The following is a 27,753-nucleotide window of genomic DNA, read 5'->3' on the forward strand; positions in this document are numbered from 1 at the left end:
GTACCAACAAAAACATCGCGCGTGGGCAACCATTGAATATGATTCTCGTTTCATTTCTTGTGATTTAGCAATGAAAATAAAAAAAAAAATCTCTGTTGGCGTAAGATAAGTGTTGCTTGTTTTTCGTGCTCATTCATTTTCGTTTTTCTTTGAGTGTACAAGCGTTCGAGCCATAAACATTACATTTCTGGTTCATTCGAGACGTCTAGCGCTCGTAGAGCGGCAACAAATTGGCCAACTTCATAACGCCTCTGGGCTATGATTACGTTTACAGCGGACGGAAAAAGCCTCTTGCCTGCTGCTTGATGGGTGTCGAGAATGTTGGACGGCAGACCAAAGAACAAAACGAAAACAAACACCTGCATTTATCTAAACAGAAACACCAAGAAATATACACAAACAAACACACGTCACACAGAGATGCTTTAGGCCACAGCGACTGGGAGGAAAAAAGGAAGTAATGACGATAGTCAGGTGTACCGAATTCAAAGGAAAAACAATGCCTTTAGAACACCACATCAAAGTTCGTTCCAGGACACGGTCAGCAAACTGGGAGGATAAGGAAAAGAAAAGAAAATACAGCACCATGTCACAGTGGGTGGAGAAAGTTTGGGTAAAAACGTAAACAAACAAGCAGAAAGTCCGGCCGAAACAACTTTTTTGGGTAGAAATGAGCATCGAGGAAATTAAATGACATAAAACTAAATAACAAGACCAGATTTGATGAGGAGGAAAATAAAAAATCAACGATGGTAAAAACTTTATCAACAAATTTCTGAACCTTTTATAACAGTTTTACTGATCTGAACGATAAAGCACCATGTCTTAATATATGATAATTTTTGTTAAATTAAATTGCCCAGCGTTGCAAACCAGGGTGCTACAGGAAGCACACGGAACTCACATCCAGTCGGAAACGTTTAACGAAGGTACGTTTATATACAGAGACTTATTTTATACGCAAACTCACACATACACACTGAACCAATCGGGATCGGAACACAAAAGGGATTGTTTACAACGCACGCTGAGAAGAGATATTAATAAAAAAAAATCTAACAACCATTAATGCAGCTAAAACACACAAACACACCAGATCGTGATGATCGTGATTGCCAATCGTGATCATATTTTGGTCCAAGAATGTTCGTTAAATGGTTCGTCTAATTTATTTAGCTTTGTAAGATGTTTTTTTTAATAGTTGTATGATTAGTCCAATAGTTTGAAACACATTTTCTCAGCACTCGCATCAAACGCCAACCATTGCTCCTATACATTTGCTACTACAAACGTGCATGAGTGTGTTTTATACCGCATTTGCAAAACAAATCAAGATCATTGACCTACGTCGATCGTTAGACGGGGCATCAACACATTGAAAATGGAAGAAGGAATTCTGATCACAACGATGGGGGAAAGTTCATGTACGCGGGGTTGTTATGAATGGTGCAGAATGAGTGCTGCACTCGGTGAGTGCGTGTGTGATCGCGAGCTTTCGCTCGCGTTGTGCATGTATGAGGTAACATGTGAACATTGTATCGGGCACTAAAAAAAAACCTATTACTCACTCGTCGAGCTGTTCGATCGCCCACCCGCCGTTGCCGCTCCACCATTACCACCGTACGCTCCGCTACCGTTCCGGTTGTTGAGCTGAAAGCTGGTATCGTCGTCTGGGTTATCACTGGCCTGGAAGTTGATTACGTTGATGTTGTACGTCACGGTGGAAGACTGCCGTTTCCGACCGAGCCGTGGATGTTGCGGCGAAGGCGTCATGATCGAGGCTGCCCTCGAGGGTGTAACGGTACGCGACGTAGGTGATACCGTTGCACCCGTATGGCTGTTGTCGATCACTATGTCCGGGTTGTCGGACAGCATCAACATCTCGCTCGCAATGTCGATCGTGGTGACGGTTGCCGGTGCCGAAGTGGGAACTTTAGGGAGCTTCTCTTTCGGACTCGTTGCCACAAGATCCAGCGAGATGGTGGACGCTTCACTGAGCTGTATGTTGACCGGACTACAGCGCGCATTCAACGACACGTTAAGCGCCGCCGATAGTTGATTGTCTGCCGCAGACGAACGGCTCTGCAGGGAGGCTTTCGGTGATCGTAGCTCCTCACCGGGCCCACCATTTATCGTCGATATGAGATCGATCACCTTTGGTCCTTCCAACGCTTCGGATGAAACGGCACAGCTCGCCGGCACCGCTACCTTCAGGCTGGACGTTTTGATGAGTGCACTCTCATCCCCGACGAGATCTTTCACCGTCGGGCTATTGAGTGTAGGCCGCGATCCCGTGAATCCGTGGTCGAAACATCCGATCAAGATGTCGGGCGTATCCATCGTGCCGGCACCCTCCATACCGGGTGCACTGATGACGGCCGGAGGAGCTCCACCTTCCCCGGCACCATTCCCTTCACTGTTGAGAACGATCTTAAAGATGCCTTCCTTGCCGACTTCGTTTCCGACGAGATTCTTGAAACATCGTCTTGCCACACCGTCATCCTGCTTCTGCAATGCCGTATTGAAGTCCGAATCACTCAGCGCGTATATCAGTTCCTTCTCGTCTTTGTTGCAGTTCTTCAGGCTATTGGTGTTCTTGCCCAACTTCTGCCGCTGCTTCTCGATCATGGTGAGAAAATCAGACTCGCTGGCTGCTATCTGGTGGCGTTTGTGAGTGTTCACCTCCTTCTCCGAGTCTTTGTTAAGGGAGGACGCAACGTTGATCAAATCCAAGATATTGTTATTGGAACGGTTGTCGTTGTTTTTGTTGTTCCGCTCGGACGATCGGTTGGAGTTGCTGTTGTTGAGGCTATTGCCAGCTATTGCAGTCCCACTTCCAGCTGCTGCCCCAGCTCCAGTGACACCACCGCCACCTCCACTGCCCGCTGCACCCTTTATGTAAGTCTTCAGTAAACTGTTGCGCGAGAAGAATGGTTGGAAGAAGTTGATCTGGCGAAAACTATCCTTTCGTGAAACGCGACGTTGTTGTTGTTGATCGTTCTGTTGCTGCTGCTGCTGCTGCTGTTGTGCGTCCTTTATGTGAATCGGTTCCGAGCCAGAGTAGCGCAGATTGTTTTCGTAGTGCAGTGGAAAGATGGATGATACACTGTCTGAGCTTTTGATTTTGCCCTCGTTCTTGTACTCCAGATCGCGGAGATCGATGCTGCTGCGACTCAAGCGACGCGGTGGTGAGGACGGAACTAGAAAGTCGTCGTCAGTGTTGGCAACGACCGTTGGCACTATTGGCACCTGTAACTGTAAATAGAGAGAGAGAGAGAGAGAGAGAGAGAGAGAGAGAGAGAGATTTATAGTATTTTTTATTAAAATATGCAACAGAAATGTTATAGCCCTATACTAACGTTCATCCACACTTCATCGATATTGTGAAACAATCTTAAATATCCTACTGAAAGCTACTTATTAAGCAATTTTAGTCGATATAGCTATTGTGCCAAATCTCAACCCTTCCAGCACCACAATTATCTCGATAACGCTCCAGTGTGATTAAAATTGCGCTCAGAATCAGGATTATCAAAAGCCATTGAGAAGTGAGTGAGCCCAGCTCGGTTCGAACACTAACACAAACGCACACGCCGTTCGCTTCTTATCGCACGATTTGAAAGCTTAACCAATCCCCTAGCTACATATTAAAACTAGCTATAGCTTGCATGTACACACAGAAGCGGTAGAATTTTCTCACCAATCAAAACAGAACCAGTTTTCTAGTGCCGGAAATGGAGACACCGTCGGTGGAGGGTAGCATAAACGGTGCGGAACAGTCGGTATGCGAACGTTTATTGTCCGTAGCTTCGCTATTACGAAGATTACCGGTTATTGAATGGAAGAAATCTGATCCACCCGGACGCCCTCCGACCATCATCGTGCTCCTCTGGTTACACTTTGCAATGGTCGGGTCTTGTCTTATCTTACGGGCTGTAGCCACGCCAGATGCAAGCCAGCAAACGGACTTCGAACGAGCAGATTGTTAATCTTTAATAACGATTATTATCCACTGCGGGAATAATCGTTTCCCCCAGATGCTGTCATTATCCGAGACCCGCCGAAGTCGATGAACGGAAGCATTTCTGCAAAGGGCACGGACAGGAAAATCTTATCTCCGGCAACGCTTGATACTACACACGTGTCTATCAGTTTATGACGTGCTGTAATCCTGATAGTATTTTCACGCGATATCAAATGAAGTTAGCTGTGAATCAGTAACTCGATGTTGCGCAAGTTATTCAACATTCAACGCCAAACTAATCATATGCTTAGAAATTTATATATTTATTCTGTGGGTGAAGAATGGAATTTATGCATAGAAATGAGCTGAAATAAATGTGACCACACTGTCTTTTATGCTCAACCTTTCATAGGTTTACCGAAATATCTCACTGCAATAAATTGCTGACATAATCGTTGGGTTTCATCTTTCATTTCAAGCGTAATCGATTTTTTAATTTTTATCGTGCAGAGATTTATCTTTTCTCCTTCAACACCAACGACTGGCGTGGTCTCTTTTTGTTTTGATCTGTATCTCCTTCTTTCACTCTGTATGCCATCCGGAGCACAGAAACGAATGTCATGCTTCTTTGTCGCCATGCGGGAAAGCAAGTAACGTAGCATAGTAATTTAAATTTTATCAGCTTCACTCCACGATCCCGGCGTCCAGTGGGGCCTGAATTCTGAAACGACATCCAGCACAATGCCAACAATCGCACGTGATTCTTGTTTATGGCTCCGCTTTCAGTTCGCAACGAGACTTCTTCCGGACGATACGGTTGTCGCGTTAGCGTAGGTTACTTACACTGTTGGTTTTATTGAAGCTATTGCGTGCTAAGACGGCCATAAGGCTAAGTCCGTAGTAAGGTTATCTGAACTTAGGTTAAAATTACTTATTAATATTCTCGAATGATTCCTAGATTGATGTTTCAGTTGAGCAAGTTAATCAATGATTAATATATTATTGAAAAAGTAAAGTATAAGCTTATTCAATGTAATAATACGCCAATGATCCAATGTAATATTCATATGAACAATTGAAAATATCAATGCTGTTCATAAGCTTCTTGACTCATTGTTTTATTCCATAAGAAAAACAGGACATATACGATTTTTTTCCATTTTTCAAATGAACTTCAAACTAAAAAATATATATAAAATCCTGTTAGCATCATATTGTGTGTTGTAAACAATAGTTCAATCAGATGATATGAGGTTTGCATGTTTGTTTAACTGGAGTAAAGCCATACAAAGGTTGTGTTAACTTCATATTATTTTTGAAAATGTGAGAAAAATAACGCAAATTGAATGGCTGTTTGCAATGCTTCAACATTTTTTACATTTTTTTCGCTTTATTGTTCAATAAAATGCATAATATTCAGTGCTTTATATTCATTTTACAACACACAATACGCAATAGCCTGCCTAATTCACTGCGCTGTTAAGCTTTTGTTAGGGTTTTTTTTTCATTTGCTAAACGGGCAAGTCCATAATGTGGAGCTGCAAAAAAAAACATAATAAATCACCCACTGTGCACCCCATTCGATTGTTTTCTTTGAACTCGAACTTGCTCGCGACATACTCGGTATGCGATCAATATCACGCACTTTTGATAGCGAGAGCTTTTTTCGACTTTAACAGTACTAAACGCAATATTCCCCCACTTAGTCGTGGTACGATTTTTTCCTTTTGGTTTCTCCTTTGGTACATTCAATTGCGTTATTTTATATTTTCGAAGAAATTTACTGCTTGCTGTAACTCCTGTAGGTTTATTTCGTGCCTTGAAACTCCACCAGAAGGCACAGATTTTCTTCAATAACATTTTATAACCTTATTCGGCCGCGGCTGAATAAAGCGAAAGCGAAAAACAATCGATTGTATGAAGGTACCGAAATCAGAGGTGCTTTTACCAGCTCATTCAAGTGATCGTAAGCAACTAACAGTAAAGTCAGAAATAGACTCACAAACAGGAAACAGTTTCCCAATATACGGTACAGGTACGATTTCACTCGAAAGGAAATCAAATAAAAGCGAAAACGTTTCGCTGACATGCAATCCCGGTCCACTCGGCTGCCCTTCACCGAACGCTGGATTGTGGTTTCCCGTTTTCTTCGGTCCATTTACAACGCCGATTAGCATGCTGCTTCCGACCATAAACAGTGCAGCTACGGGAAACTGTTGTTGCGGTGTGCGGGACGCACATTTATTTTTATCCCTTTCCGTCCGCCGAATGGCCGAATGGTCCGCTGGACGTCTGTCGACGACACACCAAGCCACACCGGTCGAGGTCAAACTGGAAGCTCACTCGGTGGAATGTTATTGATTCTGCTTGCGCCCCCCGCGTGAACATGAACCGACGGCCTTGCTTTCACATTGCGATGGAGACGCCTGGTGGTGTTCGCCCGGCGAATGGAGGCGCCTGGTGATGGAGTGACTCATTCACGTCTGTCGTCAGTTGCTATTTCGGGACCGGTTGCGTGCGAGACGCATTCGCATCCAATGATAAACTCACCGACCACTCGGTGTCGGTAATGAATTGGTATACGATTTGTCACACGAACAAATCACGCACGGAGTGCCGGCCAACTGTCGATATCCTCCAGCACACGATAAGCTTTACATCATAGCACAGCATTTACGGATCCCATTTCGAGACTCCGTGAGTGGAAATAAAACACATATATTTTTCTATATTGTACCCTTTTTGTATACCGACTTCTGCTATCACTCTTTTGTTTCATGAAAACTGGAACGAACCATTGAACTAATTTGAAATTGATTGCCTGCCTGCTGTATAGGCCCTCTCACTGTGCGATCATGTTTTAAAAAGGTAATTACTACTTGAACTTAATTTGTACTCAAAGAAACGAATCAACTACATAGCAAGCGCAGCAAACTCGTTGAAATGGGAAATGGAACGGCACTGCTCACTCCAACAATTCATCTTGAAAACGGCGCTGCTTAGTGGACGGAGATTGAACCTGGTCCAGTGTCCTGGACGCCATGGAGCATCAATTTTCTTCATTTAAAAGCTCATTAATTTCACCCATTCACCCAACGCTTCAGCCGTCCGAGCAGTGCCCATAGCAGAAACGCGCTACCCTTTTCGCACAATTTACTCATTGGTGGACGACTCCCCATCATCACTTTCACAATCGAACAGCAGGCCTATTTTTGCGAGAAAAAGCACCCACAATCTACCCCGGTCATTGAGGGGTTTAATTTGGGCAATTAATTATCGTCGACGATTAGCGACGGGTCAATTGTGCAGGGAAAAGATGCTCGACTACACTCATCACGATGATACTCACGTCAAGATCGCTCAGCTCGCTGTGTGTATCGTGCTGGATGTCTTTAATATCGATGCCGAGATCGCAGTCGCTTGCACGCAAATGATGATTCCGGTGATGCTGATGGTGATGGTTGTGATGATGGTTCGCGTGCAGTGTGTTCGATGCGTTGTTGATCTGCACACTGTTCAGCAAAATATTGGAGCTGGTACGACTCAGTGCTTTCCGCTGGCGTACCGCTTCTCTGTAAGCATTCGAATGGTGAACGAAAAAAAATAACACATTATTGAAGTCATTCAAACCCCGGCCTCTCGACGCGGCAGTACAATGGCGCTTAGTATACGTACTTGTATATACGATAGTACATCGTTATCATCACGATGCCCGGTATCCAGAAGCTGATCGAGCTGGAAATGATTGCGTAGGATTTATTTACAACGAATATACACAGGTCCGGGTTACTCTTCAGCTCCGCCAGATGCTCGGCCGTTGTGTACCAGCCGAGAAATATGGGCGTAAAGGATATCAGTGCCGGCAGCACCCAAACATTCGCCAACATGAAGAACACCGTCCGTTGCGTCATGTACAGCGGATACTCGAGCGGTCGTACGATGGCGAAATACCTGCAAACAGATTGACGATACGTAGGGTTCAGGTGTGTGAGTACCAGCGCGCAAAAGAAATGGATCAGAGTAAAACAAATTAAATTATCTCATCATCAGCAACCGGTGTGCGGTGGAAAAGAAAGCCAAATAATAATTCCTCCTAGACGCTCAGTACGATAAGCTTCTTTTTAGATGTAATATTTGCTTGGACACCCAAAAAGACGCCTCTATTACCATTTACCTGAGGACAGCCCTGATAATACTAAATCGTTTATTGTGTAAACCGTTTCACCTTGAAAAAAATGACCATAGTTTAGCAAGCATAAATATTAATGTTCAGCTTTCGTCCAAAGTTTGCGATTAACGTGCCCTACCCTCGCTCGCTTCCAAAAATCAACTACATTATACAAGTATGATTGCCATATCAATCATATTTCACATTCATTTTGTCGACTCATTTGTTATAAAAAGGAAGAAAAAGCCGACTGCAAACTTATAAGTGAAGTTGTAATACTTCTCCCTGCTCAGATAACTGCCGTATCGCAGCGCTGCAGTGTGGCGGTTTGCTCATTTGCTCGACCATTCATCATAATTTACCATCCATCTTCGGGGAAGATTATGTTGCTCGTCTTCCGAGAATTATTCCCACTAGGTTTCAAAATCAAGTGAACGTACGAAACAGGGAACGAAATAGGATAACTTTTTTCTCCCTTCACCTTTATCCTCGGCTATATTGTCTTTCCCTTGGTTATGCTGCTGGTCCATGATTAAATCGTACGAAATAAAGCAGGAAATAAAATACTACACCGGAGAGTAAATTGCAGCGGCGCCCCTGGAAGGACAAAATTGGTCTGCACTTGCACGAAGCAATATCGAAGGTAACAAGGGAAAGAGAGCAAATGAAAAAAAAAAAAAAAACGGTACCGAACGCCTGCACCCAACGAAGCTAATTAATAGTTCAGTCTTATCATCATTTGTCGGGACGCAGGGCGTCTCGCTTGCACTTTCAACGTTCGAACTAAGCAGCACGCGTACGAAGCGAGCGCAAGAAAGTTATCGCAGGAATGAGAAAACTTTTTTTGCAACTATTTATTTTCCCACCATCCGCACAACGAGTTGGACACAGAAGGAGCAAAAGTCGAGTTAGGATGGACAAAGCAACAAAAAAATGTTACGGAAACGTCGAAAAGAAATGGAACGAAATGGGTTTACATGGTGAAGGTCGGAGTTAGACAGGTTGTGAAGAACTTGAGCGTGACAGTACTTACCGGTCGACCGATATGCAACAAAGGTGAAGTATGCTCGCTGTCGAGAAGTAAACGTCCAGGCTGTTCCACACGTTGCACATGAACGCTCCAAACAACCACCTGCAATGTAATCATCCGGCACATCATTCTTCTGCGTGCGGCACACTTGTTGGTTTGGATGTTTTTTTTCGTTTCATAAACAATTTTTCTACTTTAGTACACAATGGTGCATGAAGGTGAATGAATATTTAAACTAATTGAATGAATGACTGTTGTATGATATCTATTAATAACATGCACGAATTCTTGAATTGCGTATGATTATCTGAAAACTCATGTTCTTACTCGTGAAAATCTCATTGGATATCAGATACAAAAAACCATCAAATTTTCTTAAATATCTAGTTATTCTTCAACATTTTAACCTATCAACCTAAAAGTTTCATTTTAGACTCATTTCGGTATATACTTATTTTTAATTAAAAGCAAAATTAAATTTACAAGCATGTTTCAAAAATACTGCACATTCATCGCATGTTCCTCCATAACAGGAACAAACATTGAGAGAACTGTGAGACCGTGTGGTTTGCCCACCTCCCAACAATCACATACACGTGCTGGAACACGTCTTTAAGAGAACAAATCATCCTGTCCCGTGCCAACCCTGTTTTCGGTTTGCAAATGGTTTCGCAATGGCATGCTTTTACGTTTCAAAGCCACCCGGTGCACAGCAGCCCGATCCGTTTTTCGCATGTCGAAACCGACAGGCAAGCGTTTCGGTTTTGTTTGCCCCCTCAGCTCCCTTTGTTCGCCCATCGCATCCTTCATTTCTACACATTTGCCGTATTTTACAACGGGGATGCTCAACTATCCAACCGGTAAACTGTGCCGATTCGCTGTGCACTCCCTACGGCCAACGAACCATTGAGACGGAAATTGAATTTTCAGAGTCATTTGAAAGCAAACACACAGCCACCCCGGTGTCACTCGGAAAAGAAGCGAACTTCGTTTCATTTTTTTTTTTTTCGTTCACTGTCTACCTAAATTCCATTGCGAACTCGGCCAAACTAACTATCTCACCCTCTCGAGCGGCACACGTCCGAATCTCGAGTTTCCAAAACGTTCGAAGTTTCGCGAAGCTCGCTAACGATGGTGCGCCATGCTGCAGCAAAGCGGAAGGCCACCCTGCCGCCCCATCACCATTCGTAATTTCATTTGGCAAAATTTAATGCTGATCGAAAACGAAAGCAGCCGATAATTTGATTGTTTTCCGACAACAACGCGTTTCAGGAGTCAATGTGCCCATTCACGGCTGGTGCGCTCAAATCTTCGCTTTCACAACGTGGTGGTGGTGGCGGCTGTTTAAAGGCGGCAAAATAAATTTGTGTTTTTATTAGACATGTCATAGGCTGTGAAGCAATTTCATTCTAATTGGACGAATTACTGGGACAGCATTTGGATGATTTTTTCAAGTGATCTGATATCGTATTGTGCTGGAGTGTTGTGCATCTCTTACCGTCCCGACAGCTCCACGGATGCGTTGAACGTCATCGCACAGAGTGCTACCAGCATGTCCGCCATTGCTAATGATACTACAAAGTAGTTGGTTATTACTCTGAAATGAAAGAGAAAAAATCAAGGAAAAAGTTAATCGTTTATTGATCACAAATTTTTGTAATTAGTTTTGGGAGTAATAATTTACTTTGGTGAAATCAATAAGAATGAGTATCATTAACTCTTGTCCTTTAAATAGTATTAGACTGTTCAGTCATTTAAATCAATATTCATGAGTTTCACTGAGAGAGTTAAAGCGACTATTGAAGAGCATTATAATTCTAGACTCATTTACTTTATAACACCAGCATCATGGGTTACAAATTCGTAAGTTATAGCACTTTTAATTACCATCAATCATGCCTTTCACTATTCGATGCAACTTGCCATTCCATCAGAGTGATTAAAATGGCGAATGGAATGGTTTTTAAAATTATTCTTGAAGAGCAAAGCTATCACATTCAGTAATAAGATTGAACCCATTTATTCACTCTTTTACAGTGTTCGCATCTGTTATTTGAATAGTAAATGCTATGGCAGTTTCATCATTGTGTAGCCTTCACTTACCAACCGGGCATCATAAGCAGTTAGCAAGTTTGGTGATAAAAACATGGAATTCCCATTCCATAGTGTCGTGCTTCATCGATAACATAGTAAGAAATATGTCAGATACACAACCTTGCACCAGAAGCTCGTCACAATCTATTCACATTCCTTTTGAAGCTCTTTATGTTTTTTTTTTGTTTTTCCAACGAATGATCTATGCCAACTTCCTCCCGATAGCATTTCTTCGATTGTCATGGTTTTTTGTTCGTATCAGTAAGGTTCTTGCGGTGCACTTTCATGCTCCCGTCCTCGTTTGCGTGCAATATGTGTTGGTGCACCATGCACCGTGGGGGTTGGTTGTTGGTTTACGATAATTTGTTAAACCCAACTTCCATTCCATCCGCAAGAAGATAGCGCAACGGAAATGATGGAGAAAACTTCATCCTTTCGAGTCAAGTAAAGAAATGCCCCCCAGTGGCACTGTCCTGAGGTAGAAAGTGCTCTCGGAAGGCGCACTAAATCTAATCAAACAATTCCTATTCTCCATCCTGTCCGTACCATGCAAGCACTCGACCCGTTGCTAACCAGTTGCGTTGAGCTGAACGAGTTTCCTCGGGTTTCTTTCCTTGCAAATTTCATTCTTATCACTGGCTGCCGCTTCCAAACACGAAACCTTCCAGCAATGGTGTCGTCCGAGCCTCGAGCACCCGTACGCTCCCGGACAATCGGGACAAAACGGCGGTGGCAGAAATGAGCAGCAGAAACGCTCACAACCGTTCCAAACAATTTACCCGCTGCATCTTTAATGCTGTCGTTTACAATCTCCGCACGGATGCAGTGAGTAAGGCGGTATAGTAAAGAAAGAAGCCGCCCGTAAAAAAAAGCTAGTAACACTATTTGTTAGTGCTGCTTTATCTGCTACCAAGCAAATGGTGGCCAGGACACTAAGGACGACGAACGGAACAATCGCATCAGGATGTCCTGCATCTACTCGTCGATGATTTCTTGATTGGTTATCGTTAGCTTTTATTAGCAGGGGGAAAGGGAAGGAGGGTTTACTGGCCCACAATGCGGATATGAAATATTCTCAATCAGAATGGCAGGAAGTTATTTCGCGGAAAGGAGCCACACACTATAGTAATTGTGTTATTAACCGCCACAAAATCATATTACGCTTCGGGTTTCGGTGTGTCTGCTGAAGTTGAGCTGCAGAATGCTGCATAATGTTTCATAAATTACTTTCACACTTGGCCACACAATTATGGTTATGCTTGTTCGTGACGTGAGGGGGTTGTGAAAGATACCGTGCATAGTTTCGCTATGCAGATAGGTGCAGTCTCACTGTTCTTTTATGACTGACAGACAGGTGGAAGCTGCTACGTGAGGTTTGCCGTGGAAGTGTCATGAGCAACATGAGTTACATAAAGTGACAAGAACGCTCCTTTCATTCATTGTGGAGAAATATATATTCTATGAATAGTACCATTCAATTTACCTCTTACGGACAACAAAGAGTTAATAATATGAATGTAAAAATTAAATATATCTATTCCCTTTTTTATATTTTAAGTAAGTTTGGAACAATTATAGTAAAGATACAGTTAAAGAGATCACGAATCATGATGTTGTACAAAATTACAAATATTTGGAGCACTGTTAAATTATGCGTTATGTTTTAAATTTACGCATCTATGATTATGTACAGCCCAATGTTACTGGCAACGTGAAACTTCATTAAAACAAGGATAACCCTTGAAAAATTAAGCATAACAGTCAAACAATCACACACACAATATTATATCTTGTCGGCCATTTTAGGCGGAAATGGTTGCAACAACTAGTTGCAGCTGGGAAACGGATGCACCCAATCACCGCATGTCCCCAACCCCGAACTCGCATGTCACAGCGCAATGAATATTGAGCTCGGTTGAGGAAATTCGCAATCAGTGACAGCTCGCCCCATTGTTCATGCTCCCTGGGCACACACAAACGCTATTAAAGCTTTCCTGCTGAGGGCTTCCTGTGCTGCAAACGGAAAAAAACGCACACAGGCTTATCCTTTTGTGAGCTTTGTGTGGCTCTGTTTGCTGCCAATCCTACCCGGCAGAAGCATGGACACAGATCGCCCTTCGAGGGCACCGCTTCGATGGGCTACTTTCTCGACATCGTTATTGATTTTGCGATTTGATTCAATAAAATAAATATTATCCTTCGAGCGATTCCGATCGAACCGTTGCGTTAGCGGTGCGTGTACGTGTGTACGGGCTTTGTTTTCCTATGTTGTTCCCGCTTCACTTCACAGACCGTCCCGTTTGAGCAGGCAGCAAAAAACGCCCCCAAAAATGCTGTGATACCGAGCTACAAGACGAGAAAAATAAACAGCGACAGGACAAAAAAAATACAGAAACTTCTGTCCAGCAGTGAGCAAACTTACATTCTTGTAACGGATGGTTGAAACACTGCCCGGTGCTACGAGCGATATCAATGGTGAAATCCCTTTAGGTGTAGTAAATGGGAGAAAAATGTACAGATTACACGTCCCTCGACGTGGACGATATGAAGCTCGTTCTGTGCCTGGGCATAAGCCCCAAAATCGATTCCACGCTATAAAAATCACCACAAATCCTGCACCGTTCGTGGGAAGAACTTTAATTTTAGCGTGTCTTTCGATGGAGCTGGATAATCCATCAAGCGAGCGGGTTTAAATTGAAATTATTTACCAAAAATAAGCTCAAACTAATGGCGATGGTAGACGAGTGAAATTTTATGTTCATGGTTATTATATGTTTAAAGAAAAAAGTATTTGTAAAAAGAAGTATTTTTCTTCTAATTATCAATGTGTATGGGGCCTGGACATTGTTACTATAAAAATATTAATAAAATAAATTTGACTGCCTTCAAACAATCACCCTATTTTTTTTTTTAAAGTGTAAAAAAAGGAAAACAAAGATTTTACTTGAATAGGAGGATGCATTTATTTAAATATTACCCAACTAACGAAAGCTACAAACAAATTACATTTAAATGTATAAATTTCACGTCTAACACAAATAAAACACAAGAAAAGGCTCTAGAAACTCGAAAAAGTCTAAAAACAATTTAAGTAAACAAAGTAAACAAATTTTTATAGAAAATAAAACGGAGATTAAATTGTAAAGAAAAACCAAGTCTGTTACATTGCTTCCCATTTTATTGTTCGATATATAATTATTACTTTTACTATTCGTGCTGCGGTATTATTCAAATCCTTCTTTCGTTCTCATTTTCGTGAAATTACATCTCTACACCACAAACAATGTACATTCAATCAGTTCGCAAACCGTTGCTCAGCACGAACCAACTAGTACAACACGGAATCAAATCTGTCTCTGAACCCCCATGCTGTCCGGCTCAACACCCACACCGTCACGTTCCATTCCTGAAACAGCCAATAATTCCATTTACACGCAATATTTACCCACGCAGCAGCGGACAGAGCAGTTTCCTGACCAGCAATTACCCTCCGGACGGTCGGTAGTGTCTTGGATGCCATGGTCACGGACCATGGAAAGGGTGGAAGTCAGCTGGCAGAGTAGCAAATAGGGTTCAGGGTAGCGTTTTTACTTTCAACTGAACTCACCACAAAAAGAACGATGGTTGATGGCGTGTTGAGGATTGATGTACAAATAAATACTGCTAGCCGACGACATTGAGTGGACTCGTTCACGTGCTATTTCCATTGGAGTTCTTGTAAGGACAAATTACAGCTGTAAGCACGCCTTATGGCGTGGACCCCCTGACTGATGTAGTTTGCTTCTTTGTCCGCTGTGTTGCTCTACGCCCGTTGTGTGATTAGACTGGCAACATTAATCTTGTGCTTGTGGTGATTGTGCGTGCTGCAATCCATCGTTAGGCGGTACTTGGAAAAAACATAATTGCATCCGCAATCACACCCAGACCGATGACGATCATCTATAATGGCAGGATATTTCCCAAAGGTTGCGATCTTGATCGAGTCCATGCGCCATTCCTTACACCTCTCACAAAGCGCATAAATCACGCATCTCCAAATGAAAGGTGTCATGCAATTCCCAACGAACCGAACGCACAAGCTTGACCCGGTGGAGATTTATCACACGCATTATGCTGTAAATGAAATCAATTTACGTGCGTGCGGATAGAACGGAAGGAATCCGCGTGGGTGAAACGAACGTTACGATGCCTACCCATATTATGGCTTTTATTATAGAACAACACCAGCCCACCGGCAAACATCGAAACGACCGGTGTGCCGATATAACCGGTATTGTACAGTGCGAAGGACGATTTATGAAACTCTTCCCAAGTGTGGGGTCAGACGAAACCCCGTTTCCACCAACCATGCCCTGAAGTTCTTGCGTCAGTCCGAAGTGGCCACAAAAACCCTATAATATGCATCCGGTTGCTCTGTGGTGCGAAGCCCAACTTCATTCAGACACCACCGCCCAATACCACCTAACGACGCCGACGAGAAACGTGCGCGATGGTGCTGCAACCCCAGGCAACACGCTCTTGCCCATAAACATGGCTACATGGGGTTGGAATGCGGTTACGGGATGCTTACATTGGAATCGATTGGGTTGCGGGATGCTTACAAGATGGTGGTCAGCAGTAGCAATTAGTTCGCACAATGGGTTCTCTTTTAAAAGCAATCTAAGCTGTGATGGGTGAACAAGCTAAACAAGAGAGAGAGGGAGAGAGAGAGAGAGAGTTAGAGCCCATTTTGCTTCATCATCGAGGGTAGCTAATGTTGTAGATTCGACTTAATCTTTCCATGTTATGTATGAATATTAATCTGTCTACCGTGTTGCTTAGAAAATTAGTTACAGAGAGTGGGGAAAAGGTTTCACTGTGATGCAGGGTACACATTTTCTACCAAATGTTGAGAAGCCGTTCAAAAGAACAGCAAATTGCGACATCATTGAAACTGGGATGGATCGAAGCTGTTAACAGTATAATGCGAAATTGCTCATTTATACGCCACGTTATATTAGCCGGATCGTCCAGTGTCGTTCTCGTGAAGTAATCAAGCCGTAGATACTGTTCGACAAATTTTTTAATGCCTTCCTTCAAACGTACTTAAAACATTTTCAACAAGTTTGGCTGTCGTTCAATTCTCTGAGATACATGTGAGTGCTCAAAGCAGTAGGGGTTTATAAACCTTTGGATAATAGCAGTGCTTTCGACAAATTTGCTAATTTACAAATGCTTTATCCAGTAATTTAACAAACAGAATAGATGAAATCGAAAGTTTTAGACGAGTAAAGAGGATTATTAACCAATCATCATTATTGCTGTCGGAATTGCGTTACGATTTCTTGGCAAGATGTAGTTCATCGCACAGGAATCGCTATAATAATCTTTTGATAAGGACAAAGTCTCAGACGTCGTGAGCTATGCGAACTCTAATGTACTCTTTCACTAAATTTTACGAGTTGGATGCAATCATTTTTTTCTTCACATTTCCTCCTCCTCCTCCTCCTTTCTCACACGACATGTGGAGTAGATAATTTTCATCGCAATTAATCCTATTATGCAGTTATTACAGCTGCACAAATGTTCATACTCATCTTGTCGTGATAAATGCATTTCACAATTATTTATTATATTAAAAAAATTTAAATCACTTATCCTGGAAATAAAAGGAATTTTCGATATATTCACTCAGCATGAAATATCCATTCTATCGTACATTATTCTCACCAACCATCCCAAGTAAATGAATGTTTTTTTCGCCTTCGATTCACCGCTGATTTATTTCGCTCGACAATTTTTTTCGTAAATTCTTGTTTAATTCCACTTAACCTCCTGTGAGCAAACAGCTTTCGCTGAAGCTACAGTTTATTACCAAACACCTCTCCAAACAGCGTCCATAATGTCCCAACCCAATCCACTACCCGGTGCGATGGGTTTCAATTTAATTACGCCCTTTTACAGACCATGTGTGAATGGTACCGAGAACGCTTGAAACGTTAGAATTTCTGTGCTATTTTTTTTCTGGGTATTGTAATGCTAGCTTGACTTCTTGCACAGCATGTTTCGCAAGCAAATATCCTACCGAGAACTTCGCACCATCCGCCCGACTCAGAAGTCAATCTACGCAAACAACACCGAAACCATGCGTCACCCTTGTTTGAATAGGATCCGTTGAACTTTGCGATAAAGTGTTTTTATCTGGTTTGCTGGGAAAGTGCTTCGTCGTGCTGTTTTCGTATTTGCTGACGTTTCTTGACATTCGCACACGGCTTAAGTAAACCTACTTCTCTTGACACTGGGATGCCCGTTGGCTTTCGCGTGCACTGGACAGTGTATGCTGCTGACTCTGTTAACTCAGCTCAATAGACGCGCTGCTATCTCAGTTTGTTGATGTAAGAATACATGTACACACAGCTACACAAAGCCATCAACAAAGAATAGGGAGCTTGTCCAGGGCAATGTGATACTGTTTGTACGCTAATGTACACAACATTCTTATCAGGTATTCGATGACAGCACAACTACCTTGCAGACGATTCATCATTAAATCATGGCTCAAATTAATCTTCGAACACACTTCGACATCCGTCCCAGTCCGGTTCTGTTCTGCGAGGCAAAATCACAAACGATTGGGAATGCATCGGTGCTAGTCATTTAGATGGAACCTGAGTCAACGAAATGAGTATTCAAACGAGGATTCAGCCAGCATTTCACAGCTATTTTCCGCACCAGCATTAGGATCATATCATAGCCCGGAGCTTTGCTGGCCGTACAAGGGCTTCGCGGTTTGTGCACGTTTGCGGAAGTATATCGACCGGTTCATAGCAGCATCGTGCCGAACGGTATCGATGTCTTCAAGTATTCAGATCGATCGTGCTTCGTTCCAACTTCTAGCGTCTGTGTGCTTGCGGTGTTGGACGATGGATGGTATGATGTTACCTTCTTGAACTTTCGCCATGTCCCATGGCGGTCCGGGGGAAATGATGCAAACGATGGTGAAGGTATTGGCTGTTAGATCTATTGAAAGGAAATCTGATCGATAACCGTAACCGGAGACTAATGCTACCTAAAACATTCGCCGCAGCAATGACTAACGAGCTTAAAGTTGAACGCAACATAGGCATGACTTTGATCTGCAGTACTTTAATTTTATCTCAGCCATTCGCGCTTCTTGTGTAGGAATAAAGTGTGTTGAAATTTCAAACTCATTTGTTTATAATCAAATTCTTGATCGATCGGGGAGTATTTCATTCAAATTACATTTTCATCGATTTTAATAAAAACCAGATAAACTTTTCATTAACCCTCACACAATGAATAAAAACATAACAAATTATTTCCATTTTAAAAGCATATAGCTTTTTTCATGTCATTACAATACAATAACCTTACAATTAAGATGATTGTTTTGTGAGCATATTTTAAAGTGTGCCATCCCTCAACTCTACTCAGTCTTCAATCATGATACCATTCTAATTAATCCAACGCTAAAATACGAAAATACGTAACACTTCTCGATACTTCTCCGCCCCCAAATAGCTAGCAACCAAACTTTGTTGCAATTAATTAAAGGATTATTCAGGGGTGCTTAGCAAAGTCTTGGGCTTCCAAGTTGGCTGCTGAAGAAATGAATCAACTAGCACCACACCACACGACCGACCCTACCGAAAAGCCGAGATTCGGAGCGAGTAGACGCAAATGAAATCAATTTTTGCACATCTCCGGAACGTTGCTGGCCTCGCACTCACTACACCGTCGAGGCGTGGGGGAAGAAAACTCGCTCCAGAGAAAGCAATTGCCTCACGTTCGAACTCTGACCCAAAGCTTTTTGGCCCGTTGAGCACGAAACGCAGTAGAAACCAATCAACAGTCGAAGCAGTTCGATTTCACGGCACCCGAAATTGAGTTATCTTTCGCTTTCACCAAAACCAATTTTCCGAATCTCTCCGTACCTCGCCCTCTGCCACGGTACCGTTTGGGGGCGAACGTATGCTTATGCTTGTCGTAAAAACTTTGACACTGGTCATCAAAATCGACTCATGCTTCATAAAACGCCACGACACCGCTACCAATGGCAACAAACTATCGATCCTGCACGCAGGAGAGACAAGCCTCTTAAGGTTTCTGCGGGCCCATGAGTTGTAACCAAACTGGAACACTTTTAAACCCACTTCCCACAAGCGATCGATCCCATTTGTCGTGCTTTAACCGCAAACAGGTGATTTTCACAAAAGGAGGCTTGGGCACCGATTTGATACCGCTACAGTCACAATGATACCTGTAAAGCTGTTTTTTTTTATCTCAGAGTGGTTCCTATTTTTGAATATCACACCTTCACTTACAGGTTCTGGTCCAATTGGGGATCAAATATCTTCCAAGAACGGCGCATTTCAAGCGCATCCGTTGGAGGGTTCGAACGTTTTGAAAGTTTTTTATGCTTAGGTTAAGGTTTTATTTCTTTAATAATCAAAGCGTTCTTCAGGGTTGGTACCTTTTAAAGTCTTTATCTCAAAAACTCTTGAGATTTCGACACATTGAAAAACAAAGTGTCTAAAGGCACTGTAATTTGTGAGCTACTCAATTGATCAGCCTTGTATTACTAAACTTATTTGTCTTATGATTTGTATTATCAAATTTTCTGATAAATTACTTACCTTAACATACCTTTCATTGTACCCTTTTCTTGTAAGAAAAAACAATGCCACCTATCCATTATATTACGTGTTCGCGATCGATCCCTACGTTGTGTTTTAGTGTTTCTTTCAAAACCGGTGAAATGTTCAAATGATTGTTCCGGGTTGGCCGTTCGGCGTACGTGCTGCTCTATTTCGTGGTTGTTTGTACAATGGTGATAATTTTTACGCATCCGAAATGGCCGTAGCCCTAACGCAGCCAAAGATTAAACTAACGCTGCCCCAGTGAAAATATTGATACATTAAACAGGTGCGCGGACAGCCAACAAAAAACGTCACAACAAAAACAAACAGTGTGTGACGTGCAAAGCGTAAACATTACGAAATCAACGAACAGTTCTGTATAAGGTACTTCAAAAATACAGTTTAACAAACTTATTTTTAAGATATTTTTCCCATTAGATTTATATATGACAGTTAAATCTAAAACTAACATTCACGGGTCTTTTTGAAAATAATCTTACAAACTTTGGGTTCATTTTTGGTTTAAGTTTCAAGCATTTAAATTTGATGTAATTGTTTTTCATCCTTTGTAATGGTGCAAAATGCTGTATACAATTCAACAGCGTTAACTATTAATTAAGCACTCGCATTGCTTGTTTACACATCGCATTCGATGGTTTAGTCAGATGCACACGTAGAGCCGTGAAATGGTACAAAATACTTCATACCACGAAGCCACAAATGATGCTGCTGCAAGATGCCATTAAAGCGCCTTGAATTAATCACAGCTTCCAGCATACCCATCACAAACACTGGTGGCATCTAACTACGCTGCCAAGAAACACTACACCACATTGCTGTCACATCAGCAAAAGCGCAGTATATTGTACTACTGCCAAACGGCGTCGCATCCGACGACCCGTAACACCCGAGGACAACGCAACACAGCCCTTTTGCCGATGTGTGCTTCGGTTCCAGGTTTGGGGTTTTGAACAACCGTACCGAGCGAAGGCGAAACGAAGAAAAATGGTTCCATGTCTTCGTGTGACAACTGCGCCAGACGGGAAGTAATTAGTGTTTTATAGAATCTGCTACACATCGGGAAACTTTCGAACGCAGCCATCCGGACGCAGCAGGCAGATACAATGCGCATGAGATGCCGCACCGAAGATGGTACCGTTGCAAAGACACCAAAAATTGATTTTCTCCTTCCGTTTGCCGTTGTTTGTTGCTAACACCGGGTACACATCCTGCCTGCGAAGTAATGAATATTGTTTGGGGCGAGGAGACGCCTTCCGGGGTGGAAATGTCTGTGGGGGGGAATAATAATTTTAGTATTCATCACACGCTCGACATTGATTGCAGTTTACATCGGCGTACCGTAGCACTTTTGATATCGATCAAACTTTTTGAAAACTTTGCAAGTTTGATGAGTCACATAATGCTTGAGTAAAGCTTTGAATGCTAAGTAGAACGGTACAGCACGAAAAGTTTTCGGAGATTAGGCACATTGATTGTACAAACGTAATGATAGCTTTGATATTTAAATAAAGCAAAGCCTTGGGACCAGTAGACCCTAAGAAACCCGCAGGATTTAAGCAGTATTGGTAAGCTCTGGCAGTAGTTCATACATTTCAAATTACCTTACGTACAGCACGATGGTTACTGTGCGCTCCCATTGCTACGATCGGTAGCAAAGCAATATACTAATTGAACTGTGTAGCATTTCCAAAACCCATTATTCATTTATACCATGTGCTATTGATGCATCAAAACCCTCCGCTCGTGGAAAGCGAGCAAAAGGGCAACTGAACAGGTACAACGATTTTTGCATCGATTTTCGTTACTTTCTATGCCCACGGTGCCCCGTGCCCGGCAGCAGCAAACGAAGCGCCAGGATGCTGAATATTTCATTGCCCCAAAGCTAAGGTAAACATAATAATTCCTCTGCTGTACTGTGTAGACAGCTGCCAGGGAGCCAACGGTGTTTGGGAACGAATCTCTACAAAACTGCCTCAACAATAGGAAAACAGTCGAAAACCACATGAAATCACACCAGCTATTTATTTATTTATCCAAGCAGACTGCGAAAACCGTCAGGCATCATGTCTGGCAGAGTGAAAATTATAATTGATATGCGTGGATACTTCTCACCGTGTAAATACGGGGATCCTTAGCAGCGTGGTGTTTGTAATAATTTATTTCACCCAAAAAGGAAAACATTTGCTGATATTTTTCCCTTTTTCTGCGAATAAAAGAAAGATGGCAAACATTACGCATCAATCAAACACAACGAAATCTGCATGCTCGTTGCTACGGCGACTGCTGGCAATGGCTTAGCAACGCTTGAATTTGCTACTCCAATTCGAAGGAAACGATCGATCGATCTAGACGGTGAGTGGCATCGCATTAATAAATCAACAGGCTAAGGTGTTTGGTTTTTGATATTGCGCGTCCTGTCGAAGTGATCGTATTGATTAATAGACGAACGCAGCGAAAATCCCCCAAGCTTACCTGAAAAAGCGTAGTAAAAGTGATGGTGGTTTCTTTTTTGTTTGCTATTGCCGTTCCCTGTACTGTCTGTTCCGATTTATTCGCCCAGGAAATCGTACCGGTGGTATGGGGCGAAGGTAAGTAAGTTTGGACCACGTGTCAATTACCTGTCAAACGGTATTTGTTTCGCATTACTGCCGTTTGCGAGCGCCGGTTCCGCCCAAGGGCTCACCAATTCTCCTTTGTTGTTGGTTAAGCTCCGGCCGGATCAAAGGTCTGCGCTGGTTTCCACCCAATCCATCACAGGTTCCAAAAGCTAAGATAATGATTTCTACCAGCTGCCGGTTGATTGATTTTCTTTTACTTCTTCCTTTGTCTGCAAATATCAATTAACCTGTCGAGGTTTTGCCGCCCGTTCTGCGCCATGTTGGTCAACGGGTGATGGCTGAAAAGATTGTTTTTTTCTTTGCTATTTTTTGACACATTTCGTACAGTTTCATTTCCTATTTTCTCTCCGTTATCATCGATTTTTTCACCCCGCTTATGTACGACGTAAATGCCGGGAAGCGGAAGTGTGCGCTCGGTGGATTCTACTCCTGGATCGATCTTATGCAAATGACATGTTGCGTCAAAGATAAAAGGCTAAAGAACGGTACATAATCGATTATCACGTTCGTTCTAAGCAAAACGTACGGCAAAGATCCGCCTCGTCGACATTGCCCTGGTTGAGCACATTCGATGGAATAGAACGACTTGCTTCACTCAAATTCTCGAAAGAATTGAGCAGTACCCTGGGGGTTAAATAATTGCAGCTATAAACCAACACCCATTCCGAAACCTTCTCATTTCCCATATCAGCTCATGAATAGGGGAAATACATTTACCTTTCTCCGTAACAGTCTATTACCACCAAGAAAGGAATTCCAATAAATGCAAATGAGCACACTACAAACGAATATGTTTCTGGTACCGAATGGTAGTGAAATAGACCATCGCATAGACCACCGCCCGAAGCATTGTATCAAAATCACCAACAAAACCGCTAGGCAAAAAAAGTTTCCACCCAAACGGATCGAATATAGGAAAGCAAAACTTGACCGAAACAATGTTCTCAAACTTTTCTACTTTAATAAGCAACTCGACAAACTGCTGCATATCGTTGCGCGACAATATCCTCATCTCCATACGTTCCGCGAGTGAAGACAGTAGGGTAGCGTCTTGACAGACGAAAGGTATTACCATAATCATCTCGCGTGCTATTTATACAAATATTTTCTCGCTTCAAAAATGAAACATAACTCCAACACTGTCGGTGAAATGTTTTCAATTTTTCTTCACCATTATCTTCGCTGGAGCGATGGCAGGTACAAGATGGAGATCGGGAAAGTTTTCATATCAATTGCACGAGACGAATTGCATCATGATGGAGAAAGTTTCCAGCGGCATGAAGGAGCAAGTAACGATACTGTTATCGAAACGCCAACAGTTTAATGATTTCTCGTAATAATGGTTTTGAGATACGCGCTAGGCGCATAGGCTCTTGAAGTAATGTTGCTTCAAGCAGGTTAAATCATGTTTACAATGTAAATGCGATCAGCAATCATATTCAAGCACGATGAAAGTGGACATAATTTATGCATTCTTTCCTATTTTGCCTCCCTCTTTAAGACCCTTTCAATGATTTTAAATCGAAAGTGGTGTTGAATTATTAATGTAACAATTTTGGACGAAACCTCAACGATATTCACAAATCGAAAGTTTCTTGATAACTCTGGCCGTTTGCTAGCAACCGGGCTCATAATTGATAATGTATTGGTATTGTCTCACCAATTTTTGCAAAAAAAACACAATCAAATAATTTACTTACCTTAACTTTCTATTTTTGTGCACCGAAATAATAACGAGTGCATTGCCTAGCACAGCCCCGATGATGATCGATCCGAAGATGAGACTCTTCAAGCACAGTACCGTCAGCTCGACGAGCCGATCGGATGGTTCTACGATTGTTGACGCGGTGGGTTCGGTCACGTTGACCGCGGTGCTCGTCCCGGACTGGTCGGCGGTACCGTTCCAGACACCTCCGCCACCGTCCGGCTCCGGCCCTCCGCCGGACGTCGGTGCCATTGTGAGCGTGGTGAGCGTCGGCGAGCCGGCCGCCGACGTTATCACGGACGCTACGGTCGCGAGCGTACCGTTCAGGGTGGATTGAATCGGTCCGGCTAGATGCAGCGTAGCCCCAGCGACGTTCACTTCCGGTGCTGCTGTCGATACACTGCGGCTGGTAAACATTTTCACCCGGTGCGCATTCACATCACTCGCACCCGGGTTGGAACGACACACACGCGACAAAACAACACACTGGTGTGCAGTAGCGGCTGGAGTGTTTCGCTATGTCCTTCGAATGCTGACACTCATTTGTGATTGCACACGGTTTATTTACACATACACACACACACTTGCAGAGCTTTACACGCACGCACACATGGCGAACATTACAATCCGCGGACGATTTAGAGCGATGGTGCCGTTCTCGCCGATGCCGCCCCGGATGTAATGGCGAGTTCTGATGGGTGTGCCGTTCGCACGTGGGACACTGGGTGGCTTCTGTTGATGGAAGTCATTACCGGGCATCGCATCCGGGAACGCAAACGGAGAGCGACTCTAATCACCGCCAGCGAACAGAACGGCTATCAATGCGTTCGCACGTGCCTTGCACCACGTAATTTTGCTCGTTGCGGGTGCGAGCGGTCAGCTGCGTTGATTGTTCGAATTTAATTAAGTTGAGCTGAAACGCCTGGGACAAACTTCAAAACGCAGTTTGGCTACCCTTCTTTGCTGAACACTAGCACTGGAGGTGTTTTGTTTTAATTTTTCCATTCATTTTCCGACAAGTTGCTGGGTGGGACTACGTAGTGCATTAACACGCCACTACGCCACCAGGTGGCAACTCATTAAAAAGCTGTGGAATGAGAGAACACATAAACGGTTACAACTTTGGGAGCAGTGCGGATTGGAAAATCAAATAAATAAGTGGCCTAAATAAGCTGACAAAAATCAACCCAACATTCCTCGAACGTCGTGTGTAAGAATTGAAGAACCGATACAGATATTACGATATGAATTCCATTATCTACGGCTAGCAAGTCGTTCGCAAACATTTTGGGTCAAATAGTCACCAACAGACTGACCGTAAACATGCACATAATCACATCGATTGACATATGTGTCAAACGCAAAACGGCACGGATTTATGCCGTCATGGGCATCGATCATCAATTCACACAAACCCTTTTTCCTTTCGTATCAATTCAATTCGTGCACTGCACAATTGTCGTGCACCGGTGGTTTTTTTTCTCTTCTGTTTTAATCACACCACAAACACATCAAACAGCTGCATGTTTCAATTTGTTTGCGTGCGATCCCGGATAAAAGCCGTTTTGCGGCACAGCTCAACCATCAACGGGTACGGGCTTTTTTACTGTGGTTTTTGACGAAACCGCCGCAACGCATCAATCTTTTAATGACACGGTATTGAGCGTAATAAAGAGGAAAAAATAACACTCGATCCCCACCAAAAATCGATTCGATGTACAAACAAACTTGCTGACGTGCTGGAAATATATTATCGTGCCTTGAAATTGCCATTTTCTTACTATTTGTCAGAATCACGGGATGGAATTGGCTTCGATGTTTTGGAAGTTGGGCAGATTTTTGTTTTCAGTGCAAAAATTTAAATATTTGCGTACGGAAAAATAGGACAGAAAACGAATCTGTTCCCTAGAATCTGGACCATTACAAACCATCGTCGCTACGTACAAGTCCGTGATACATAGAAACATTTAAAACCAAGACAAGTAACTTATGTATTAGTTCTTGTTTTGTTTATACATAAAAATATATCACTTCTCATCATATGTCTAGAAATATATACACGCAACCTCTATCGGTATGCAAATCAAACGAACTTCCTAGAATCAATCTTCGGTTCGTATCAAATGCTAAACATAGTATCATGCTTATCGAATAAATCTTCCATTCGATGCAATAAAAGCAGCCTACTTCCGATCGATAGTACATTCACAGCAGCGCTTCTCACCATTTTGCATAATATACTGTAGGACATTAGCTGGCGAGGTGAGTCTCATGCATTATTTATAAAAACTAGATCGAACGCGGGCACTAAACTTCACGTTCACGTAACTGAATTAAGCTAAATCCATTCTCAGCCCGGTTGAATACACCTAATTTCTTGCGAGTCTAATATCATTTCCATATGGGAGAAATGGATATTCACACTCCACCCCGACATTGTCCCGAAGACTCCTCCGGCTTGGCCGTGCTAAAATAGCTCAATCAATATTTAACATCATTATGAAAGTCAGTCAAGGTACGAAGGTCTTACGAAGTCTTACCAATGCTTGCACCCTGCGCAAACCATCAAGAATGTCCTCCCATGTTCGCACACATTATCACTCACATTGCTATAGGCATCCCGGGTGTAGTTCCAGTGGGTATACGCTGTGGACATACTCATTACTCCTGACGGCACTCACTCACAACCCAAGCAGGAAAAGCGAAAGGTAAATGTTGTAGAAAAAAAACCTCAACCAGCGACATAGTCGTGGGGTGCTAAAGATGCATTGCGAAATTGCAACACACTGGGTGCACATGTGTGCAATTGTGCTTCCACGTTTGCTCCAGCCCTGCACCGTGCCACAGCTATGCTGTTAGCACTTTTAATAGCGGAAACCACCTTTGCACCTGCTTACGACACTGTCGCGCACTTTAGTTATGATTTCTTTATTGCTTTTTTTCGTTGGTTTGCTTCTTTCGTTGCAACAAGACGCGTCTTGAATTAGGTCACCAGGGGATTTCATGAACAAAAGCTCCCGAATGTGGCGTCCTTCCCTGTTCTCATCTGCATCTTTGTTAGTTTATTGTGTGGGTTAGACGCAAAAAGAGAAGGCAAATGGAACCTCTGAAGCACGCACACAATAGAACCGGGCTGTCGCAGTTTTACCCAACTATATAGGGGAGTTAACCCGGTACCGGGATGAATGTGCCGTTTGTACGGAAAGTACCCGGCTCATATTTATTGCGAGCATTTTAAAGCCTGCACGAGCAACGACCATTGCACAGGGCCGTCCCTGTTACGCTGCTGCAAGCGAATTGGTATTGAGAAAGTCATCCCGCTTCTGCGTTTGCATCGCATTTGTATGCTGGCAGTGAAAAACGATCCTGGCAGCGAATGCTTCCCGAAACAGCTGGCAAACACTCCACCAACTGGAAATATCCCCACCGCCTTCTCCACACAACTCAGACGCGGTAAACGGCACACGGTGCTTGATTGGAAATCGTGGCAAAGCGAAGGAGAAAGCAAACCCGG

The 27,753-nt window shown here is 42.9% G+C and overlaps 1 protein-coding gene across 1 annotated transcript in view; it reads right to left on the minus strand.

Moving 5' to 3' along the window:
* LOC128719510 (octopamine receptor beta-3R-like) overlaps positions 1-24,656 on the minus strand; it is a 38,221-nt gene extending 13,565 nt beyond the window's left edge. Inside the window, exons 1-6 of the mRNA XM_053813137.1 lie at positions 24,235-24,656; positions 10,661-10,759; positions 9,166-9,264; positions 7,640-7,915; positions 7,314-7,536; positions 1,569-3,255 (exon numbers count right to left, since the gene is read on the minus strand). Coding sequence (XP_053669112.1) covers positions 1,569-3,255; positions 7,314-7,536; positions 7,640-7,915; positions 9,166-9,264; positions 10,661-10,759; positions 24,235-24,656 — 2,806 coding nt within the window. The remainder of the gene's footprint in view (positions 1-1,568; positions 3,256-7,313; positions 7,537-7,639; positions 7,916-9,165; positions 9,265-10,660; positions 10,760-24,234) is intronic.
* Positions 24,657-27,753: the final 3,097 nt, after the last annotated feature.

This window comes from Anopheles marshallii, chromosome 2 (genome assembly GCF_943734725.1).
Source record: "Anopheles marshallii chromosome 2, idAnoMarsDA_429_01, whole genome shotgun sequence".
In the NCBI taxonomy this organism is placed as follows: Eukaryota; Metazoa; Arthropoda; class Insecta; order Diptera; family Culicidae; genus Anopheles; species Anopheles marshallii.